The sequence below is a fragment of the Pseudophryne corroboree genome (genome assembly GCF_028390025.1).
Source record: "Pseudophryne corroboree isolate aPseCor3 chromosome 3 unlocalized genomic scaffold, aPseCor3.hap2 SUPER_3_unloc_35, whole genome shotgun sequence".
NCBI classification, from domain to species: domain Eukaryota; kingdom Metazoa; phylum Chordata; class Amphibia; order Anura; family Myobatrachidae; genus Pseudophryne; species Pseudophryne corroboree.
Window position 1 is genome coordinate 790,069 of NW_026967525.1, and position 25,112 is coordinate 815,180.

At 47.0% G+C, this 25,112-nt stretch overlaps 1 protein-coding gene across 1 annotated transcript in view; it reads left to right on the plus strand.

Moving 5' to 3' along the window:
- The window catches only part of LOC134984095 (zinc finger protein 850-like), a 228,955-nt gene that overhangs the window by 28,479 nt on the left and 175,364 nt on the right, over window positions 1–25,112 (plus strand). The window contains exon 7 of the mRNA XM_063949728.1: window positions 12,144–13,865. Coding sequence (XP_063805798.1) covers window positions 12,144–13,865 — 1,722 coding nt within the window. The remainder of the gene's footprint in view (window positions 1–12,143; window positions 13,866–25,112) is intronic.

Consider the following 25,112-nt stretch of genomic DNA (forward strand, 5'->3'; position numbering starts at 1 on the left):
AGGCGATGTTATATTACTGCACAGCCCATGTCACCTCTAGTAATCCCACATGATCTCTGTGTTACCTAAATGTATGCACAGGCAATGTTATATTACTGCACAGCCCATGTCACCTCTAGTAATCCCGCATGAACTCTCAGTGTTACCTAAATGTATGCACAGGCGATGTTATATTACTGCACAGCCCATGTCACCTCTAGTAATTCCACATGATCTCTGTGTTACCTAAATGTATGCACAGGCGATGTTATATTACTGCACAGCCCATGTCATCTCTAGTAATCCCACATGATCTCTCAGTGTTACCTAAATGTAAGCACAGGCGATGTTCTATTACTGCACAGCCCATGTCACCTCTAGTAATCTCACATGATCTCAGTGTTACCTAAATGTATGCACAGGCGATGTTACTTCTCTTACGTCCTAGAGGATGTTGGGCAGCATCAAAGACCATGGGGTATAGATGGGTCCTGTGAAGCCTTTGGCACTATAAAATTTGATTAGTGTGGGTTGGCTCCTCCCTCCTATGCTTCTCCTCCAGACCTCAGTTTAGAAATTGTGCCCGAGAGCCGCCAGCACTTCCAGGGAGCTCCAGAAGAAGAGCCCAGTAAAGAATATTTCTACGTTTTTAAACTACAGGGAGACCGCTGGCAACAGCCTCCCTGCTTCGTGGGACTCATGGAGGGAGCAGGAACCAACTTCCTAAAGAGTTCATGGCTTCTGCTCCCGCTGACAGGACACCATTACCTCCTGAGGGTACTGATCGCATAGCCCCTGATGGCGAACGCTCACTCCTGCAGCACCAGCCGCCACCCCCTGAAACTGCCAGAAGACGTCGGTGGTGAGTATTAAAACGCTAACGAGCCGGCAGCGGAAAGCTAGCGTCTATGGCGGCTGACGGGTTGACGGAGACCCAGGTATGAGGCGCTGCACTACACTAGCTTAAACTGCAATCCACTGGGTGCAGAGTGCGGGGGGGGGCGCTCTGAGCTGCCATATTCTCCCTTAACTGGCCCAGCGGCATTCAAGGGTGATGAACCCTGTGTTTGCGTATAAATCCCTCCGGCCAGTATAAACAACAAAAAGAGCGGCAGAATCGCACCATCTTGTGGGCAGCGTTTCCTCTCATTTCAGATCCAGCACACCAGCGCCATTTTGAGACTGCATGCACCGCAGAGGACACGCTGCAGAGACCGCTGACCTCCTCATAACTCACTGTGGTACCAGGGGGTTAAAAGTCAAAGGTGTACTTTGGTGATGATGTTAACGTATTAATTAACAAAAGCAGAAGGTTATAAAAAAGCTTCTAGAAGCGCTGGTATGCGTCTGGTTCATACTTCTGTATTAATCTGATCTCTGAGGTAACCGTTCTCCAGACCCTCTGTGACTGGGTATGTGGGTGAAAGGTCACATTATCCATCTATAGAGTATATACCAGAGGATGTGGAATGTATGTCAACTACAGATGAATTCCTGCCATATTAACCTGATCAATCAGTATGATAACTGTTCTGCATACACTGTGTATGTGTGAAATTGCGGTATATCATGTCTATAAGGAATATGTCAGAAATGCAGAATGTAATTCAGCTATTGATTCCTGTCAGTAAGACCGGACGGTGTAATGTTTCCTGGTCCCCATGACAAGGATTTGGAGAACATTAAGTTATAATTTCTCAGTTGAATGATAGATTTGTACAATCTGAAAACTTCTTCAGACCCCTCAGATCCCTCGAGGCGTGCTATTACACGTATAATGCAAGTCGACAGAGGTCGACACGGGGGACGTGGAAGGGGATATGTAGACAGACTGCTACCCTAGCAAACTGTATTCAAACTATGATGCAAACTTCGGGGAAGAGTTATACTACATTCAGACCGCAAATGCCGGATCCTACCCGGTAAGACAAACGTGTACTTAACGGGTGGGATCCGGCATTTGCGCTCCGCTGCTGGCTTTCCGACCCGGTAATATACCGGGTCTTTTGCCATAGCAGCGGCGGGGGTGGAGGCGGCGCCGGGAGATGAGCTCATCTCCTGCGCCGCCTCTCCCTATGCTGTGAATGGGAACCGTGTCGCATCGGCACGGCTCCCATTCACACCGCACCTGACCCAGTAATCAACCCGGGTAAAACCCTTCTTTTTTACCGGGTTGAATTACCGTGTCAGACGACCCGCTAAATCGTGAAAGGACCTTTCACATCGCACACTGACCCGGTTCGACACGGCAATACCGGGTTATTTGTGCGATGTGAATGGGGTATTACAAATCACTGTTATACCTCCAGTACAGGAGAAAAGAGTTTATTTTCATATAAATACGAAACCTGTGATAGCATTTAATGTATCTGAAATAGAGAATGTTATGTGTGAACACGCCTGGGACATCCCAGGCGCATAAATTCCTGATCTTTAAGGGGATTTTCACGGCTTAGCCGTTTCCTGAAAAGAATAAGTCATAATGCGAGACTTCTTCCATGGTGAACACCGCCTTGTCCAGATGATCAGATTACTGTTACCTGGCCCATCCCCGGTACGAATTCACTAAAAGAACCGGCTGTCCGCAAACTTGAGACTACACTCAGATTTATATACACGGCCAGTAAAACTATCCTCAGGCCACCTATTGTGGGTATATATATATATATATATATATATATATATATTTGATTGACAGGGATGATATTGTCTCAACCCTTGGGCCGGGAAAACAAATGGTCCCGAGTTTACCCCCCCCCCCCCCCCTTTTTTTTTTTTCCCCGGGAGAGGAGGGGCAGGAACAGAATACATCTGTCCACCTACTAATTTAGCATGACGCTAAGGCTTCCAAATGGGAGTCAAAGCAGGTGGGAGACAGGGATCCGCTAAGGGTAGGAATTACCTAAGGTCACAAGTCAATGACTTAACAGGCTCCCGCCTGGCAGAATTATCAAAGAAATTTGAAAACTAAACTTCTGATTTAAATTGGGAAAGGATGTCTCTAAGACTAGCGGGGCTAGGCCCGCTTCCCAATTAACTTCTGCTTCTTGCCTTCATAAGGTTGGCAATCCTACACTGTTAGAGCAGTTCCGGAGGTTCTTAGACCTCTCCAAGTTGCAGAGGGTCCTTGTCCAGATGTTGACATCTCCCCAAATAACGTAATATCTCACAGCACTGCTGTGGCGGAATTAAACGATTCCAGAGCAAGTTCTTCTAGTGGAATCTCTAGAACAAGTGTTCAGATCACATCTTTGGATGTAACAGTGAGTATGCCGTTGCGCTTCCACCAAGATTTCATTCCCCTAAAAGGGGGAATACGGTACCATCTACTCGAGGGACGCAGGTTCAGGAGTCAGACCTGGATCCTCCTCTATCAGGAGAAAGATTGGAAGACATTCGCGCAAGGGTAGTACTTCCGCGCATTTTCAAACTTCTTCGTACAAGAATTCTAGGAAGAAGGTCAAACAGACAAAGTCTCACAATAAAGTTATGGACACATGGGGGTATATTTACAAAGATTCGTGTTTTTGCTGTTTTGAAGGGTGTTTGATCTCGAATGGTATCGGGTGCATTTTACTGCAACTTTTTGAATCCTGATACGGTCATTCACTAAGCTGCCGACTTTTCCCAATTCGTATTTTCCGATGTCGATGTGATTCGTAATGTCAGGCAGTGTTTTACGGGAGTGATGAGTAAAACACTGCCTGATAAAACACAAGGAATCCCAGGCGGATCTGTGAGATCAGTGCAGGGCTTCATTGTGTACCTTAAAAAGGTGTTTAAAGTGTTTTAAAATCTGAAAAAAATTGCGTGGGGTCACCCCTCCTAAGCATAACTAGTCTTGGGCTCTTTGAGCCGGTCCTGGTTGAAAAAATATGGGGGACAAAAAGCGTAGGGGTCCCCCGTATTTTTAAAATCAGCACCGGGCTCCACGAGCCAGGTACATAATGCCACAGCCGGGGGACACTTTTATAGTGGTCTCTGCGGCCCTGGCATTACATACCCAACTAGTCACCCCTGGCCGGGGTACCCTGGAGGAGTGGTAACCCCTTAAATCAAGGGGTCCCCCCTCCAGCCACCCAAGGGCCAGGGGTGAAGCCCGCGGCTGTCCCCCCATCCAAGGGCGGCAGATGGGGGGCTGATAGCCAAGTGTAAAAAATGTGAATATTGTTTTAGTAGCAGTACTACAAGTCCCAGTAAGCCTCCCCCGCAAGCGGGTACTTGGAGAACCACAAGTACCAGCATGCGGTGGAAAACCTGGGCCGCTGGTACCTGTAGTAGTACTACTATTAAAATAATACCCCCAAAAAAACAGGACACACACACCGTGAAAGTATAAGTATAATTACATACAGGCACACCTCCATACATACATACATACATACATACATACATACATACTTACCTATGTTCACACGAGGCTCGGTCCTCGTCTCCATGTAGAATCCTCGGGGTACTCTCCTGATTGGCTGTGTGCTCCTGTAGTGTCTGTGAGGCAGCACACGGCAGTGATACAATGTAGCGCCTATGCGCTCCATTGTATCCAATGGTGGGAACTTTGCGGTCAGCGGTGAGGTTACTTTCGGTCAACCGCTCACCGCAAAGTTCCCACCATTGGATACAATGGAGCGCATAGGCGCTACATTGTATCTCTGCCGTGTGCAGCCTCACAGACACTACAGGAGCACACAGCCAATCAGGAGAGTGCCACGACGTGACGCTCCCTGATTGGCTGAAGGGACCCTCTTTGACAAGAGTTAGGGGGGGTCCTGGCAGTCGGGGAAAGGGGTCCCATGTGTAAACATGGGACCCTGTTCAGTGCGTGGTCGGGTTTCCGTTTTTTTGTTTTGCCAACTATGTGGATTATACAAAGGACAGAATCTACACTGGATTATGTGAGTATAATTTTTTTCACAGGTCCCCAAGGATTCTACAGGGAGAAGAGGACGAGCCTCGTGGTAACATAGGTAAGTATGTATGTATGGAGGTGTGCATGTATGTAATAAACTTATACTTTCACGGTGTGTGTCCTGTTTTTTGGGGGGTATTTTTTTAGTAGTAGTACTACATGTACCAGCGGCCCAGGTTTTCCACCGCATGCTGGTACTTATGGTTCTCCAAGTACCAGCTTGCGGGGGAGGCTTGCTGGGACTTGTAGTACTGCTACTAAAAACAATATTAACTTTTTTTACACTTGGCTATCAGCCCCCCATCCGCCACCCTTGGATGGGGGGTGGGGGGGGGGGCAGCCTCGGGCTTCACCCCTGGCCCTTGGGTGGCTGGAGAGGGGGACCCCGGCCAGGGTGACTAGTTGGCTATGTAATGCCAGGGCCGCAGGGACCACTATAAAAGTGTCCCCCGGCTGTGGCATTATGTACCTGGCTAGTGGAGCCCGGTGCTAGTTTTAAAAATACGGGGGACCCCTGCGGTTTTTGTCCCCTGTATTTTTGGAACCAGGACCAGGCGCAGAGCCCAGTGCTGGTTGATCAAATATGGGGGAACCCCTTACATTTTGTTCCCCATATTTTTTCAACCAGGACCGGCTCAAAGAGCCCGAGGCTGGTTATGCTTAGGAGGGGTGAACCCACTCAATTTTTTTTTTCACTTTTGACTCTAAACACACCCTTTCCCATAGATAACCATGCACAGATCTCACTGATCCGTGCGTGGTTATCCAAATTTGACTGGAAAGAGCAGGTCTATTTTTTTTCCTGCTTTTTTTAACGATTCGAAAAAAAATAGACCCGCACTTGAGCACTCAGAGACTAACACCCAAATACGAATGAATAGTGAATACCCGTATTGTATGAAATAACAGCCGCATTTGACCGATGGTCTATTCATTCGTATTTCAGAACTTTGCCAATCAAACCATTACAAATGTACCAGACACTGCCGAGTTTTCTGCTTGGTGAATTCCCGGATTGGGACTTAGAAAAAAAAACACAAATCGTCAAAACTCTGATTTTTAGTAAATACTGGCCATGGTTCCAGAACAAGCCCACATACAGTGACAGCCCTCTGTTGGTTCAGGGGGCGTTTTAGTTAATGGAGGTGTTCCCTCCAGTTACACTAAATGGAACATAAAATCTGGCGTCCCTCATTGCCCTGAGACGGCCAAGGAGAACTTGTTATCTGGTTCTCAGGTTACTTCAAAAGGTTCCAAGGCTTCTTCCTCGTCAAGAGGACCTGCGTCTGCAGGAGCCAGTTCTTTAATTAACACTTACCACAACTAAGTTTGAAGGCATGGAGGTTGACCACCAGATATAAGCTCGAAATATTATTCCGAAGTCATCCCTACGCTTATTCAGGCAGGAGAAAAAGGAGTCACGTCAAGACATTACCATTGATATTGGAGGAAAGATGTCTTGGTGTAAATCCAAGAATTCCCTTTGGTGGAGTTTCATTTGGGTCATTTACTTCTCTTTCTACAGTCCCGTATGGTTGTGGGCCTACGATTAGGCTAGCTCAAGGACCAGATTTCGGCCTTGTTTTCTTCCAGAAACACAGACTGCACTTCCTCAGGTACAGACTTTCTTGAAAGGGATTCTGCACATCCAGCCTCTTTTTTTTTTTGTTTTTTGTGTTCCTCCTATGGTGCCATGGGATCTTGATGTTATGTTGCAAGTCCTGCATTCGGATTCATTGAACCTTTACGAGAGGCTGACTTTCAGTTTCTTACATGGAAGCTGGTCACTTTTTGTTGGCTTTGGCATCCGCAAGGCGGGTGTCAGAATGTGGGGCTTTGTCTCACAAGAGCCCTCCTTGTTTTCATGAGGTTGGAGTTGAGCTCAGGACGCGTCAATCTTCCTTCCAACGGTTGCGTCAGTTTCTCATATCAACCAACCTGTTGTGATGTCAGTGGCTGCTGACATTTCTACTTCAGCTAAGTCATTGGACGTCTCACAAGAGGCTTTGAAGATATATGTGAAGAGGACTGCTCCTCTTAGAAAGTCAGAAGCGTTGTTTGTGCTTCATGATCCCAATAAGATTGGGTGTGCTGCTTCAAAGCAGCCTATTCCTCGCTGGATCAGATGTACTATTCCGCATACTATCTACGGCAAGATTGCCGGAACCTAAATCGGTAAAGCCTCGCTCTACTCTTAAAGTGGGCTCTTACTGGGCGTCTGCCCGGGGTGTCTCGGCACTTCAACTTTGCTGAGCAGCTACATGATCAGGATCAAACGCATTTGCAAAGTTCTACAAGTTTGATACTTTGGCCTCTGATGACCTCCAGTTGGTCTATAAGTTTTGCAGGGAACATCAACACTTTCCCTCCCCTAGTGGGAGCTTTGGTATAGGCCCCATGGCATTTGATGCTCCCCAACATCCTCTAGGACGTAAGAGAAAATAGTATTTTAATATACCTACCAGTAAATCCTTTTCTCGTAGTCCGTAGAGGATGTTGGGCGCCCGCCCAGTGCTTCTATTCTCTGCACAGTTACTTGTTAAATAATGGCAGCGGTTGCGGTCTCTTGGTACATGTATACTGACATGTTTCCATTGAGTTACATGTGGTTGCATGTTATAAGTTCAGTGTGAATCTCACGGCATATCATTGTAGTATCCTCTCTCGAGGTTGTCATTCTCCTCGGGCACAGTTCCTAAGCTGAGGTCTGGAGGAGGGACATAGAGGGAGGAGCCAACCCACACTATTCAAATTTTATAGTGCCCAAGGCTCCACAGGACCCATCTATACCCCATGGTCTTTGATGCTGCCCAACATCCTCTACGGACTATGAGAAAAGGATTTACCAGTAGGTATATTAAAAGCCTATTTTATCTGCAGGGTCCACAGTGAAGTCCACAGGGTACCTTGGGATATGAGGTAGCATCAGTGGATTGGCACCAAAGATCAAAGTTTTTGGCCTCCCAGAATGCAATGGGCCAGTCTCCTATATCCCCGCTTCCTGGCTCAGGCGATTCTGTTTTTTATGTTGGTGCGGCAGGAGCCGGACCACGATCTTTGGGCTGTTGTTCTAGCAGCTGTAAGCTTTGTACCAGCCCGTTTTCAGTTGAAGCAAAGGCCAGGGCTTTACAGAAGGCAGTTCAGAAGTTGGTACAATCAGGGGTGATAGTACTGGTCCCACCTGCACAGCAGGGACAAGGTTTCTATTCCAACCTGTTTCTAGTACAGAAACCAAATGGGTCATTCCGGAGCATTCTCAATCTCAAAACTCTGAGTGCCTCGGTTTCATATGGAGACTTTACGTTCCATTATCTTGGCCATGGAGCCGGGGGATTTTATGGTATCCCTAGACATTCAGGATGCTTACCTACATATACCTATAGCAGAGTCCCATCAGTATTATCTCAGGTTTACTATCCTCCGGCAACATTTTCAGTTTCAGGCCTTAACATTTGGACTGGCTACAGCTCCAAGAGTGTTCACCAAAATTATGGTGGTGATGGCGGCTTATCTCCGTCGTCAGTGGGTAAGGAATTTCCCATACTTGGGTGACCTGATAATTCTGGCTCAGTCCCAGGAAACCAGTGCCATCTGCAACTGATAATTGCCTGTTTACAAAGCCACGGCTGGCTCATAAATTGGGCAAAAGTCATCCTTGGTTCTGTCATAAAGTATGACGCACTTAGGGGTTGTATTGGATTCCGGTCTTCAGAGGGTGTTTCTCCCTCTGAACAAAATATCCACAATACAGTCAAGGATTCGGGAGCTTTTACACAGTCGAAGGGTGTCCATTCACGCAGCGATGCTTGTGATGGGATCTATGGTTTCGACATGGCGGAATATTCTCATGTCAGTCGAAAAATATAATGTATATGCCTTGTGCTAACCCCATGCACATGTCCGCTGCGCGCGCACTCGCTCTGACGTGCGTGCGCATATCCGCACTTTGCGTAACGGAGCTTTCACGGCCATGCGCCTTGGCGCGTGGTATGCACATTTACGGTAGGGTTTGTGAGTGTGTAGAGTGTTATTAGAACATTGCATATTTAACCCAAATAGCGTACATTTTAGAAGTAGTTCCCCTAGACGGTATCTGGACTCCAGGTCGACAGCACAAAGGTCGACACACTTTAGGTCAACGCCAATTGGTCGACACACATTAGGTCGACAGGAACAAGGTCGACATGGAAAAAGGTCGACATGAGTTTTTCACGATTTTTTTCTTTTTTTGAACCTTTTCATACTTAACGATCCACGTGGACTACGATTGGAACGGTAAAGTGTGCCGAGCGAAGCGGTAGCGGAGCGAAGGCACCATGCCCGAAGCATGGCGAGCGAAGCGAGCCATGCGAGGGGACGCGGTGCACTAATTCGGGTTCCCGGTCACTCTACGAAGAAAACGACACCAAAAAAACATAAAAAACTCATGTCAACCTTTTGACCCTGTCGACCTTTTGACCCTGTCAACCTTTTGACCCTGTCGACCATTTGACCCTGTCGACCTAATGTGTGTCGATCAATTGGCGTCGACCTAAAGTGTGTCGACCCTGAGTCCCAGACCCCCCCTAGACCATGTCAGCGAGTATTATTAGTTTAAACAGTTCCTGGACAAAGGGATTTGCCTTTTCATGATAGGAAGGGTCAGATAAAGGTTGGGAGGTGATGTCTAGTATCCAGCTGTAGGGTATTTTGAGGGTAACATTCCGGTGTTAGTTAGAGAAAGATAGCTTGCTCCTGCGTATAGTTATGTACAAAAGTAGAATATGAACATTAACTGTATTTACTGTAAATTACACATGCGGCTGGAATCCAGAGGATACCACCCACAAGAGCAGTTGGGGAAAGACATCGCCCACCCTTTCAAATCCACCTATGACCTTTACTGTAATGTAGAGACATGTCCCTGCGTCCAATGAACAATGAGATTACAGTGACCATTGTATTGTGTATGCATGTTGTGTATAAAAAGACCACTGTTGCCTGGCCGGTCAGAAGACTCTGAACGCTATCTACCTGATGAGCGGAGGACCAGATTCGGGTTGCGCTTGCGAATATTCTCACGTACGTACATTCTCTGTAGCCATTATTCTGTTTAGATTTACTTGTTAGCCTGTAGTGTATAAATTGTATTGTTTTTATCTTTTGGAATCAAACCACGGTGGCCTTAGAACCCTGTGGTTTCAACTACAAATCAGTGTTGTGTTTTCACTTTCCTGCATGGGCTTTAAAGTAGTTTAACCTGTTTAAGGTGTATAAGCATTGTTAAGGTGTACGCACTGCGGGTACTTTGTATCGCCAGCGCTACTTAAAGTTTAAAGGTATAACATCATTACAGTACTTTACTGTTAAGGGTTTTAAGTGCAAGCATATTACATTATATCGTTAACAAGGTTTAAAGTTTATTAATTGTGTGTGCGCTCGCTGTGTGTTCTCTGTACACTCAGCGCGGCGTGTGTACGCCAAGTGCGTATCGCGTGCAGGACTCTGTACGCAAATAGCGTACAAAGTGCGTAGCACGTGCACGTAGTCTAGCGGCTCAACGGTAAAAGTGTAATTAGAGGTATAGCTTTGCGGTCTAAGATAATACCGACATTATCACTCAATTCCACTTGAGGCTCCTTCTGCGTCTGATTCCTTCCAAATGGAAGTGGTTACATCAGACAATTAAAATTCAGAATTTGGTCCTTCCTTTGGAAGTTTGTAGGTCATTAGCCTGGTGGCTACAGACGTCCCATCTGAACAAAGAACGACCCTTTTGGATCTCGGATTGGGAGATTCTGATAACGGACGCCAGCATTTTGGCCTGGGGAGCCGTTTCAGAAAAGGGTTGCTTTTAGGGGCAGTGGACCAAAAAAGAAAGTTGCTTGCCGATTAAATATATTGGAGCTTCGGGCCGTGCATCTGGCTCTCGCTCAGGCGAAGGACATTCTTCAGGAAAAGCCGGTGCAGATTCGTTCGGAAAATGCGACGGCAGTAGTGTACCTCAATCATCAAGGAGGAACGCGCAGTCAAAAGGCAATGAAGGAGGTAAGTCGCACACTAAGGTGGGCAGAATTTCATTATCCGGCCTTGTCCGCAGTATTCATTCCGGGAATCCTAAACTGGGAAGCAGATTTTCTCATGCGACACACCATTCATGCAAACGAATGGGCTTTACACCCAGAGGTCTTCCAGAGCCTGGTAGACAAATGGGGGTTGCCAGAGAGAGATCTCATGGCTTCTCGGCAGAACTTCAAGGTGCCCACATACGGGGAGAGGAAGCCACATGGTCTTACGTCAATACATTCATTAGACTTTACGCCTTTGATGCCTCTCAGGACACTGCATTCGGGCGAAGGATTCTGTCCAATCAGGAGCATCCCCTCCACTAAATGTTTGCTTTGGAACGTCCCAAGGTACCATGTGGACTACACTGTGGACCATGCAGGAGAAATATCGAGTTGTGATAGACCTACCGTTGATAACTCTATTTCTCCGAAGTCTATAGTGTCCACGGAGATCCCACCCTGACGCACCTGATTTGAGGATGCTTATATTTACTAACCCCTTCCTTTTTGTATGGAAGTGTGTATGTGTGTTCTTCTCGCCTGATTAGGGTTCTCTATGATGCTTCTGCCTTGAGCTTTGGAAAATAACTGAATTGCCTGAGCCAAGAGGCAGGGATATAGGGGACTGGCCTGTTGCATTCTGGGAGGCTGAAAGCTTTGATCGTTGGTGCCAATCCGCTTAAGATACCTCATATCCCAAGGTACCCTGTAGACACTGGACTTCGGAGAAATAGAGTTATCAAGGGTAGGTCTACCATAACTCGATTTATTACTGCACAGCCCATGTCACCTCTAGTAATTCCACTTGATCTCAGTGTTACCTATATGTATGCACAGGCGATGTTATGTTACTGCACAGCCCATGTCACCTCTAGTAATACCACATGATCTCAGTGTTACCTAAATGTATGCACAGGCGATGTTATGTTACTGCACAGCCCATGTCACCTCTAGTAATCCCACTTGATCTCTCAGTGTAGGTTGCACTCCAGTCCAAGCTTCCTAGTATTTTTAATTAAACAGAAAAGCAATGATTGAAATATAGTACGGATTACAATGTCATTTATAGAATTATATATTGTACCATGTAACATCCTGGGTCTTGTCTACTAATTTTATAGTAATTTGCCATTTTTTTACCATTATTCTTTACAAGATTAAAATTGTTACAGGAAATGTCACATTTCCATAATGTATTTTATTTCCAGCAGATGGACACAAAAGCAGGAACATCTCAGAAGGACATCTAATGTTATCCCCGGACTGTGAAATAAAAGATGATGACAGTAGACAGGATTCTCCAGGAGATAACCCCATTACCCCAATTGTACCTCCAGCCCTGTCAGCTGATCCCTCTGATCCTGGGAAATGTTCTCCTGATCACTCTGATATTGGAGCATCTGTTACAGCTCTGACAGTAGATACAGTGTTTCCCTGTTCTATAGATGCCAAATGTTTTACACCGAACACAAAGCTTATTACCCATCAGTCAGCTAAGGCATATGAGAGGCCATTTCCATGTTCTGAGTGTGGGAAATGTTTTACATGCAAATCAGCTCTTGTTGCACATCTGAGAATTCACACAGGTGAGAGGCCATTTCCATGTTCTGTGTGTGGGAAATGTTTTACATGGAAATCAACTCTTGTTACACATCAGAAAACTCACACAGGTGAGAGGCCATTTCCATGTTCTGAGTGTGGGAAATGTTTTACACTGAAATCATATCTTGTTCAACATGAGAGAAGTCACACAGGTGAGGGGAACTTTCCATGTTCTGAGTGTGGGAAATGTTTCACACACAAATCAGTTCTTGTTACACATCAGAGAAGTCACACAGGTGAGAAACCATTTCCATGTTCTGAGTGTGGGAAATGTTTCACACACAAATCAGTTCTTGTTACACATCAGAGAAGTCACACAGGTGAGAATCCATTTCCATGTTCTGAGTGTGGGAAATGTTTCACACACAAATCAGCTCTTGTTAGACATCAGAGAAGTCACACAGGTGAGAAACCATTTCCATGTTCTGAGTGTGGGAAATGTTTCACACACAAATCAGTTCTTGTTACACATCAGAGAAGTCACACAGGTGAGAATCCATTTCCATGTTCTGAGTGTGGGAAATGTTTCACACACAAATCAGTTCTTGTTACACATCAGAGAAGTCACACAGGTGAGAATCCATTTCCATGTTCTGAGTGTGGGAAATGTTTCACACACAAATCAGTTCTTGTTACACATCAGAAAAGTCACATAGGTGAGGAACCATCTTCATGTTCTGAGTGTGGGAAATGTTTTACTAAAGCATCATATCTTGTTATACATCAGAGAAGTCACACAGGTAAGGAGCAATTATCATGTTCTGAGTGTGGGAAATGTTTTGCAGCTAAATCAAAACTTGTGAGACATCAGAGAAGTCACACAGGTGAGAAACCATTTAAGTGTTCTGAGTGTGGGAAATGTTTTGCTCTGCAATTAAATCTGGTTACACATCAGAAAAGTCACACAGGTGAGGAACCATTTTCATGTTCTGAGTGTGGGAAATGTTTTACTAAGGCATCATATCTTGTTATACATCAGAGAAGTCACACAGGTAAGGAGCAATTTTCATGTTCTGAGTGTGGGAAATGTTTTGCAAATAAATCAGCTCTTGTAATACATCAGAGAAGTCACACAGGTGAAAAACCATTTTCATGTTCTGAGTGTGGGAAATGTTTTACTTCCAAATCAACTCTTGTTATACATCAGAGAAGTCACACAGGTGAGAAGCCCTTTGCATGTTCTGAGTGTGGAAAATGTTATACTACTTCATCACATCTTGTTATTCATCAGAGAAATCACACTGGTGAGAAACCATTTCCATGTTCTGAGTGTGGGACATGTTTTAAAGAGAAATCACATCTTGTTATACATCAGAGAATTCATACAGGTGAGAAGCCCTTTGCATGCACTGAGTGTGCAAAATGTTTTGCTCGGCAATCACATCTGATTAGACATCAGAGAAGTCACAGGTGAGGCCATTTGCATGTTCTGAGTGAGATATAAATCAGCTCTTGATGCACACTGTAGACATCACACAGGTGGGGAAGCATTTTAATCTTCTGGAGTAGACTCATCTTCACCATTTCCCTGCATTGTTCCTTCAGGTGCTATTCTATGTCCTATGTTTTGTTTTTTGGATTATAAAATCTTCATTGAAGCATGAACATAAACTATTGAGGTATCTCGTTCCCTTTCCGTTGGGCACCAGATTTTTTAGTGTATTTGGTACTCCGATTTCCAGGGGATATATCCACTCTTTATTTGGTTAGTTTTACTTATTTTATTACTCAAATGTTGACTGATTTTGATAAATGGCGCCATTTGCCGTTATCATATATCGGCCATTGATGGTCTCCTTTCCCAGACTTCTTTACCCAATCGAGATGTTGCCTTTCTTTCTGACTGACCGTGATGTTGCACATATTAATAGGGCTATAACCAAATTAATATCGTCTGGTAAACGCCCCAGGATATCACTGTATAAATTGCAGCAGCCGTTGCTGGGAGGCATTAACTTCCAGAATGTTCATGATTATGCCCTGACATCAAACCTATGATATGCACTGGATTGGGTAAGGAGTGTGGACAATTATGTTTGTTATTCTCTTGATCAAGCGTTTCTGTTGTTACTTTGGTTGCCTTATTACATTTACCGATAACTTATTTTCCAGTGGAACTTTGCGATAATCCATTACTCTACTCTACTCTATACCCCATATTTCTCTTACGTCCTAGAGGATGCTGGGGTCCACATTAGTACCATGGGGCATAGACGGGTCCCTTAGGAGCCGTGGGCACTTTAAGAGTTTAATAGTGTGGGCTGGCTCCTCCGTCTATGCCCCTCGTACCAGACTCAGTTTAGAAAATGTCCCCGGTGGAGCTGTTTACAGCTAGGGTAGCTCCTAGAGCTTTTCTGGTTTTATTGTTTCTCTAACGTCCTAAGTGGATGCTGGGGACTCCGTAAGGACCATGGGGAATAGCGGCTCCGCAGAAGACTGGGCACATCTAAAGAAAGCTTTAGGACAATCTGGTGTGCACTGGCTCTTCCCCCTATGACCCTCCTCCAAGCCTCAGTTAGATCTCTGTGCCCGAACGAGAAGGGTGCACACTAGGGGCTCTCCTGAGCTTCTTAGTGAAACTTTTAGTTTAGGTTTTTTATTTTCAGTGAGACCTGCTGGCAACAGGCTCACTGCATCGAGGGACCAAGGGGAGAAGAAGCGAACTCACCTGCGTGCAGAGTGGATTGGGCTTCTTAGGCTACTGGACATTAGCTCCAGAGGGACGATCACAGGCCCAGCCTGGATGGGTCCCAGAGCCGCGCCGCCGGCCCCCTTACAGAGCCAGAAGGCAGAAGAGGTCCGGAAAATCGGCGGCAGAAGACGTCCTGTCTTCAACAAGGTAGCGCACAGCACTGCAGCTGTGCGACATTGCTCTCAGCACACTTCACACTCCGGTCACTGAGGGTGCAGGGTGCTGGGGGGGGGCGCCCTGAGACGCAATAAAAAACACCTTGGATGGCAAAAAATGCATCACATATAGCTCCTGGGCTATATAGATGCATTTAACCCCTGCCAGAATACATAGAAAAACGGGAGATAAGGCCGCCGATAAGGGGGCGGAGCCTATCTCCTCAGCACACTGGCGCCATTTTCCCTCACAGCTCCGTTGGAGGGAAGCTCCCTGTCTCTCCCCTGCAGTCACTACACTACAGAAAGGGTTAAAAAAGAGAGGGGGGGCACTAATTACGCGCAGTATTAAAGATACAGCAGCTATAAGGGGAAAAACACTTATATAAGGTTATCCCTGTATATATATATATATGGCGCTCTGGTGTGTGCTGGCAAACTCTCCCTCTGTCTCCCCAAAGAGCTAGTGGGGTCCTGTCCTCTATCAGAGCATTCCCTGTGTGTGTGCTGTATGTCGGTACGTTTGTGTCGACATGTATGAGGAGAAAAATGATGTGGAGACGGAGCAGATTGCCTGTAATAGTGATGTCACCCCCTAGGGGGTCGACACCTGAGTGGATGAACTGTTGGAAGAATTACGTGACAGTGTCAGCTCTGTATAAAAGACAGTGGTTGACATGAGACAGCCGGCTACTCAGCTTGTGCCTGTCCAGACGTCTCATAGGCCGTCAGGGGCTCTAAAGCGCCCGTTACCTCAGATGGCAGATATAGACGCCGACACGGATACTGACTCCAGTGTCGACGGTGAAGAGACAAATGTGACTTCCAGTAGGGCCACACGTTACATGATTGAGGCAATGAAAAATGTTTTACACATTTCTGATAATACGAGTACCACCAAAAAGGGGTATTATGTTCGGTGAGGAAAAACTACCTGTAGTTTTCCTGAATCTGAGAAATTAAATGAGGTGTGTGATGATGCGTGGGTTTCCCCCGATAACAACTGATAATTTCTAAAATGTTATTGGCATTATATCCTTTCCCGCCAGAGGTTAGGGTGCGTTGGGAAACACCCCCTAGGGTGGATAAAGCGCTCACACGCTTGTAAGGGCTCTACCCTCTCCTGAGATGGCCGCCCTTAAGGATCCTGCTGATAGAAAGCAGGAGGGTATCCTAAGATGTATTTACACACATACTGGTGTTATACTGCGACCAGCAATCGCCTCAGCCTGGATGTGCAGTGCTGGGTTGGCGTGGTCGGATTCCCTGACTGAAAATATTGATACCCTGGCTGGATAGGGACAGTATATATTTTGCCTATAGAGCATTTAAAAGATGCATTTCTATATATGCGTGATGCACAGCGGAATATTTGCCGACTGGCATCAAGTCTAAGTGCGTTGTCCATTTATACCAGTAGAGGGTTATGGACACGTCAGTGGTCAGGTGATGCGTATTCCAAACGGCATTTGGAAGTATTGCCTTATTAAGGGGAGGAGTTATTTGGGGTCGGTCTTTCAGACCTGGTGGCCACGGCAACAGCTGGGAAATCCACGTTTGTACCCCAGGTCGCCTCTCAACATGAGAAGACGCCGTATTATCAGGCGCAGTCTTTTCGTGGACAAGCGGGCAAAAGGTTCCTCATTTCTGCCCCGTGACAGGGGGAGAGGAAAAAGGCTGCAGAAATCAGCCAGTTCCCAGGAACAGAAACCCTCTCCCGCCTCTGCCAAGCCCTCAGTATGACGCTGGGGCTTTACAAGCAGAATCAGGCACGGTGGGGGACCCGTCTCAATGAATTTCAGCGCGCAGTGGGCTCACTCGCAAGTAGACCCCTGGATCCTTCAGGTGATATCTTAAGGGTACAAATTAGAATTCGAGACGTCTCCCCCTCGCCGTTTCCTAAAGTCGGCTGTACCAATGTCTCCTTCTGACAGGGAGACAGTTTTGGAAGCCATTCACAAGCTGTATTCCCAGCAGGTGATAATCAAGGTACCCCTCCTGCAACAGGGAACGGGGTATAATTCCACACTGTTGTGGTACCGAAGCCGGACGGCTCGGTAAGACCGATTCTAAATCTAAAATCTTTGAACACTTACATACAGAAGTTCAAATTCAAGATTGAGTCACTCAGAGCAGTGATTGCGAACCTGGAAGAAGGGGACTACATGATGTCTCGGGACATCAAGGATGCTTACCTTCATGTCAAAATTTACCCTTCTCATCAAGGGTACCTCAGGTTTATGGTACAGAACTGTCACTATCAGTTCAGACGCTGCCGTATGGATGGTCCACGGCACCCCGGGTCTTTACCAAGGTAATGGCCGAAATGATGATATTCCTTCGAAGGAAGGGAATTTTAGTTATCCCTTACTTGGACGATTCCCTGATCAGGGTAAGATCCAGGGAACATTTGGAGGTCGGTGTAGCACTATCTCAGGTAGTGTTGCGGCAGCACGATTGGATTCTCAATATTCCAAAATCGCAGCTAGTTCCGACGACTTGTCTTCTGTTCCTAGGGATGATCCTGGACACAGTCCAGAAAAAGGTGTTTCTCCCGGAGGAGAAAGCCAGGGAGTTAAACGAGCTAGTCAGGAACCTCCTAAAACCAGGCCAAGTATCAGTGCATCAATGCACAAGGGTTCTGGTAAAATGGTGGCTTCCTACGAAGCAATCCCATTCGGCAGATTCCACGCAAGAACTTTCCAGTGGGACCTGCTGGACAAATGGTCCGGGTCGCATCTTCAGATGCATGAGCAGATAACCCTGTCACCAAGGACAAGGGTGTCCCTCCTGTGGTGGTTGCAGAGAGCTCATCTTCTAGAGGGCCGCAGATTCGGCATTCAGGACTGGGTCCTGGTGACCACGGATGCCAGCCTGCGAGGCTGGGGAGCAGTCACACAGGGAAGAAATATCCAGGGCTTATGGTCAAGCCTGGAGACATCACTTCACATAAATATCCTGAAGCTAAGGGCCATTTACAATGCTCTAAGCTTAGCAAGACCTCTGCTTCAGGGTCAGCCGGTGTTGATCCAGTCGGACAACATCACGGCAGTCACCCACGTAAACAGACAGGGTGGCACAAGAAGCAGGAGGGCAATGGCAGAAGCTGCAAGGATTCTTCGCTGGGCGAAAAATCAGGTGATAGCACTGTCAGCAGTATTCATTCCGGGAGTGGACAACTGGGAAGCAGACTTCCTCAGCACGACCTCCACCCGGGAGAGTGGGTACTTCACCCAGAAGTCTTCCACATAATTATAAACCATTGGGAAAAACTCGACAGGTATTGCGCCATGTCAAGAGACCCTCAAGCAATAGCTGTAGACGCTCTGGTAACACCGTGGGTGTACCAGTCAGTGTATGTGTTCCCTCCTCTGCCTCTCATACCCAAGGTACTGAGATTGATAAGATGGAGAGGAGTAAGCACTATATTCATGGCTCCGGATTGGCCAAGAAGGACTTGGTAACCGAAACTTCAAGAGATGCTCACGGAGGATCCGTGGCCTCTATCTCTAAGAAGGGACCTGCTCCAGCAAGGACCCTGTCTGTTCCAAGACTTACCGCGGCTGCGTTTGATGGCATGGCGGTTGAACGCCGGATCCTGAAGGAGAAAAGGCATTCCGGATGAAGTCATCCCTATCCTGATCAAAGCCAGGAAGGATGTAACCGCAAAACATTATCACCGCATTTGGCGAAAATATGTTGCGTGGTGCGAGGCCAGTAAGGCCCGACGGAGGAAATTCAACTGGGTCGATTCCTACATTTCCTGCAAACAGGAGTGTCTATGGGCCTGAAATTGGGGTCCATTAAGGTTCAAATTTCGGCCCTGTCAATTTTCTTCCAAAAAGAACTAGCTTCAGTCCCTGAAGTTCAGACGTTTGAAAAAGGGGTACTGCATATACAGCCTCCTTTTGTCCCTCCAGTGGCACTTTGGGATCTCAATTTAGTTTTTGGATTCCAAAAGTCACATTGGTTTGAACCACTTAAATCTGTGGAGTTAAAATATCTCACATGGAAAGTGGTCATGCTGTTGGCTCTGGCCTGGGCCAGGCGCGTGTCAGAATTGGCGGCTTTATCCTGAAAAAGCCCTTATCTGATTTTCCATTCGGACAGGGCGGAATTGAGGACTCGTCCTCAGTTTCTCCCTAAGGTGGTTTCAGCGTTTCACCTGAACCAACCTATTGTGGTGCCTGCGGCTACTAGGGACTTGGAGGACTCCAAGTTGCTAGACGTTGGCAGGGCCCTGAAAATATATGTTTCCAGGACGGCTGGAGTCAGGAAAACTGACTCGCTGTTTATCCTGTATGCACCCAACAAGCTGGGTGCTCCTGCTTCTAAGCAGACTATTGCTCGTTGGATTTGTAGTACAATTCAGCTTGCACATTCTGTGGCAGGCCTGCCACAGCCAAAAATCTGTAAATGCCCACTCCACAAGGAAGGTGGGCTCATCTTGGGCGGCTGCCCGAGGGGTCTCGACTTTACAACTTTGCCGAGCAGCTACTTGGTCAGGAGCAAATACGTTTGTAAAATTCTACAAAATTGATACCCTGGCTGAGGAGGACCGGGAGTTCTCTCATTTGGTGCTGCAGAGTCATCCGCACTCTCCCGCCCGTTTGGGAGCTTTGGTATAATCCCCATGGTCCTTACGGAGTCCCCAGCATCCACTTAGGACGTTAGAGAAAATAAGAATTTACTTACCGATAATTCTATTTCTCGTAGTCCGTAGTGGATGCTGGGCGCCCATCCCAAGTGCGGATTGTCTGCAATACTGGTACATAGTTATTGTTACCAAAAAAAAATCGGGTTATTGCTGTAGTGAGCCATCTTTTCTAGAAGCTCCTCTGTTATCATGCTGTTAACTGGGTTCAGATCACAAGTTATACGGTGTGATTGGTGTGGCTGGTATGAGTCTTACCCGGGATTCAAGATCCTTCCTTATTGTGTACGCTCGTCCGGGCACAGTATCCTAACTGAGGCTTGGAGGAGGGTCATAGGGGGAGGAGCCAGTGCACACCAGATAGTCCTAAAGCTTTCTTTAGATGTGCCCAGTCTCCTGCGGAGCCGCTATTCCCCATGGTCCTTACGGAGTCCCCAGCATCCACTACGGACTACGAGAAATATAATTATCGGTAAGTAAATTCTTATTTTTTTAAGATATGTTAGGCACAGGGAGGCTGCTGGCAACAGCCTCCCTGCTTTGTGGGACTTAGGGGGGGGGGGGGGTAGTGTCAAACCCTTGAGGTTAATGGCCACTATCTCTGCTAACAGAACACTAAGCTCCTGAGGGTGATGATCTCTAGTCCCCGATGCGACCGCTCACTCCTGCTACCTCCTAACCAAGCCAGAAAATTACGATGGTGAGTAGGGCACCATCGACCCGACAAGCGGGGAGCTGGTGAGAATGGCGGCATCATGGTGGGAGCACAGTACTGAAGCTGCACTCCGGTGGGCTCAGCGGTACTATGGTGTGGCGCTGGGAGGGGCCCCCTGGGCCAGTGCAATACCCTAACACTGGTCACTTCTAAGCTATCAGGGACTCTGTCTGCTGCCAGCGATCATTTACTTCAGACCTGTATAATCAAAGTGCGGGAAGACGCACCATTTTAGGGGGCAGGGCTTCTCATAGCAGACCCATCAGCTCACCAGCACCATTTTCTCCCTGCAGATCATCACACTGAGGCGCTGACCGGGAACGCTGCCCCTCCACAGTACTCCAGCTATCCTGTGCGGTACCAGCGGGTTATAGAGGGAGGGAGAGTGTATATTCACTATAACTGTGTGGTCTATTAAGGGTGCACAGTCAGCGCCAGGCACTTATTCTATAACTGCCTACTGGGGCGCTGTGTGGGTGCTGGCTCCATTAACTCTGTTTCTCTGAAGGTACTTGGGAGAAACTGACATTTTCCTGTGTGTGTGTGTGTGTGTGTATACTAGTTTCTTACAGTACCATGTCCAGGGTCTCTGTGTCTTGTGCTGCAGAATATGTATCTTCCTCAGAGTAATCCATTCCATGTACTCAGGAATGTAATATGTCTCAGCCTTCCGAATCCGAACACCAGTGGGTGGCTTCCATAAAGGGAATTATATCCCAGATTTCTACTAGGATAGCACATAATGAGACTGAAACACAGGTTTTGAATTTATCTGGAGGTTTTGTCTGGTTCTGTTCTCACTACCTCATCAAAATCCCCTGGTATATGCCCAAAGAAGCGTGCTCTTGCCCAGATTATGCAAGTTGAGGTGGATACCGACTCTGATACGGGAGACAGTGATGTGAGGCATCCCTGGCCAGGGGGGAGCAGCTCATGATTGATGCCATTAGGGATGTGTTACACATTACTGACAAAGCACCTGAGCAGGTCGAGGAGGCTTACTTTATGGATAATAAAGCCTCCCTGACCTTCCCTGCGTCTCAGGAATTAAACGCATTATTTGAAAATTCCTGGGAAAACATTAGGAAAAAGAATTCCAGATCCCTAAAAGGGTTCTAGTTGTTTTTCCAGAGGATAGGAAAAAGTGGGAAAACCCGCCTATAGTAGACGCTTCTGTATCTAGACTGTCAAAAAAAGTGGTTTTACCTGTCCCTGGGTCTACCGCTTTGAAAGAACCGGCAGAATGCAAGATTGAGGCTATGCTCAATCCATTTACATTGCAGCCCACTATTGCCTGTGCATGGATTTCTAAAGCCATAGTAAAGTGGTCAGGCACATAACTAGAGTCATTAGATTCTATGGATAGAAGTGACATTTGAAATGTTTTTACGTCACATACAGGATTCTGCGGGTTTCATGGTGTAGGCCATGAAGGACCTGGGTCATCTAAATGCAAGGACGTCTTCCATGGCTGTCTCGGCATGCATGGGACTCTGGCTGCGCCAGTGGTCTGCAGACACAGAGTCCAGGAGAAGTGTGGAGAACCTACCCTTCACAGGTCAGGCTCTATTTGGGGAGGCATTGGATGGGTGGATCTCCACGGCAACCGCGGGTAAGTCAACCTTTCTTTCCTCAGCCATGCAGAACCCGAAGAAACCTTTTTCTGTTTACTATGCAGTCCTTTCGGACCACAAAGGTTAAGAAGTCCAAGCTTCCTACGACTTCAAAAGTGGGTGGGGAAAATCCAGAAAACCTGTACCGAAGGTTCCCAGGAACAGAAGCCCGGCTCCGTTTCCTAAAAATCCTCAGCATGACGGTGGACCTCACTGCCTGGAGAGCGGGCAGGTGGGAGCGAGATTCAGACATTTCAGTCACATCTGGGTGTCATCAGGCCTGGATCCCTGGGTACAGGATGTTGTGTCCCAGGGGTACAGACTGGAGTTTCCAGAGCTCCCACCTCACAGATTCTTCAAATCAAGCTTACCAGCTTTGCTGATAGAAAGGGCTATCCTACAGGAAGCCATTCAAAAAAGTGGAAAAGGCAAATGTAATTGTTCCAGTTCCACCTCATCTGGAAAGCAAGGGTTACTATTCAAACCTATTTATGGTACCGAAACCGGACGGTTCAGTCAGACCGATTTTGAACCTGAAGTCATTAAACCCTTATCTGAGGGAATTCAAATGGAGTCTCTGAGAGTGGTGATCTCAGGTCTGGAGGAGGGGGAGTTCATGGTATCCATAGATATCAAGGATGCGTACCTCCACATTCCGATTTGGCTGTCACACCTGGCTTATCTCAGATTTGGACTGTCACTATCAGTTCCAGGCACTGCCATTCGCCCTCTCCACGGCATCGAGGTTGTTCACCAAGGTGATGTCAGAGATGATGATACTCCGCAGGCAAGGAGTGAACATAATTCCATATCTGGATGATCTGATAAAGGCATCATCCAGGGAGAGGTTGTTACAGTCCATTACTCTCACGACTCGACTGCTCAGGGATCATGGATGGATCCTGAATCTTCCAAAGTCACATTTGGAGCCGACAAGGAGATTATCTTTCCTGGGGATGATCCTCGACATGGAAGGGCAGAGGGTATTTCTGCCAGTGGAGAAGGCATTGGTGATACAAACAATGATCCTTGATGTCTTGAAGCCAGCCCAGGTATCTGTTCATCAGTGCATTCGTCTGCTGGGGAAGATGGTCGCCGCTTATGAGGCTCTACAGTACGGATGGTTTCATGCCTGGTCCTTCCAACTGGATCTCCTGGACAAGTGGTCTGGATCGCACCTACACATGCACCAGAGAATATGTCTGTCGCCGAAAGGCAGGATTTCACTCCTATGATGGCTACAACTGCCTCACCTTCTCGAGGGATGCAGGTTTGGGATTCAGAACTGGATCCTTCTAACCATGGATGCAAGTCTCAGAGGTTGGGGCGCAGTTGCCCAAGGGGAAACCTTCCAGGGAAGGTGGTCAAGTCTGGAATCTATTCTTCCAATAAACATTCTGGGACTAAGCCATGTACAATGGTCTCCTACAAGCTGCACATCTTCTGCAAGATCAGGCCATTCAGGTGCAGTCGGACAATGTGACAATGATGGCCTACATAAACTGACCAGGCGGAACGAAGAGCAGGGCGGCAATGTCAGAGGTAACGAAAATCCTCTGGGAAGAAAAGCATGCAATGGCGCTGTCGGCAATCTTCATTCTGGGAGTAGACAACTGGGAAGCGGATTTCCTCAGCAGACACGATCTCCATCCAGGAGAGTGGGGACTCCACCCCAAGGTGTTTGCAGAGGTGACAAGTCTTTGGAGCGTACCTCAGGTAGACGGGATGGCCTCACGCCTCAACAAGAAGCTTCGCAGGTACTGTTCCAGGTTGAGAGACCCACAGGCAGTGGCGGTGGATGCACTGGTAACTCAGTGGTTCTTCCAGTCGGTGTATGTATTCCCTCCACTTCCACTCATCCTGAGGATTCTCAAACTAATAAAAAGGACAAAAGTTCAGGCGATCCTCATTGGTCCGGACTGGCCAAGAAGGGCTTGGTACACAGATCTTCTGGAGTTACCGCTGGAAGATCTAAGGCCTCTTCCTCTTAGCAAGGACCTGTTACAACAGGGGCCATTCGCTTATGAAGAATTACCATGGCTTTGTTTGACGGCATGGAGGTTGAAAGCTAGATCTTAACGTGGAAAGGCATTCCAACCACGGTTATTCCAACCCTGATACAGGCTAGGAAAGGAGTAACATCTAAACATTACCTTCGCATTTGGAAAAAATGTGTCTTGGTTTCCTCCGGTGGAGTTTCAACTTGGATAGTTTCTCTTCCTGCAAGCAGGTGTGGGCCTGTGTTTGGGATCCATAAAGGTCCAAATTTCGGCCTTATCTATTTTCCAGAAACAATTGGCTGCCCTCCCTGAAGTTCAGACTTTCTTGAAAGGGGTTCTGCACGTCCTGCCTCCCTTTGTCCTTCTTACGGCACCCTGGGATCTTAACGCGGTGTTGCAGTTCCTGAAATTGGATTGGTTCGAACCTTTTACAGGATGTTGAGGTCAAGTTCCTCATATGGAAGGCTGTCACATTGTTGGTCTTAGCTTCTGCTAGACGTGTGTCGGAATTGGGGGCTTTGTCCTGTAAAAGCCCCTACTTAATTTTCCATGAAGATACAGCTGAGCTCAGGATGCATCAGCAGTTCCTTCCAAAGGTTGTGTCAGCTTTCCATATCAACCAACCTATTGTGGTGCCAGTGGCTACTGCCTCCTCAATTACATAAAAGTCCTTGGATGTTGTGAGGGCTTTGAAGATCTGTGTGAGGAAGATTGCTTGTCACTGGAAATCGGACTCTGTTTGTCCT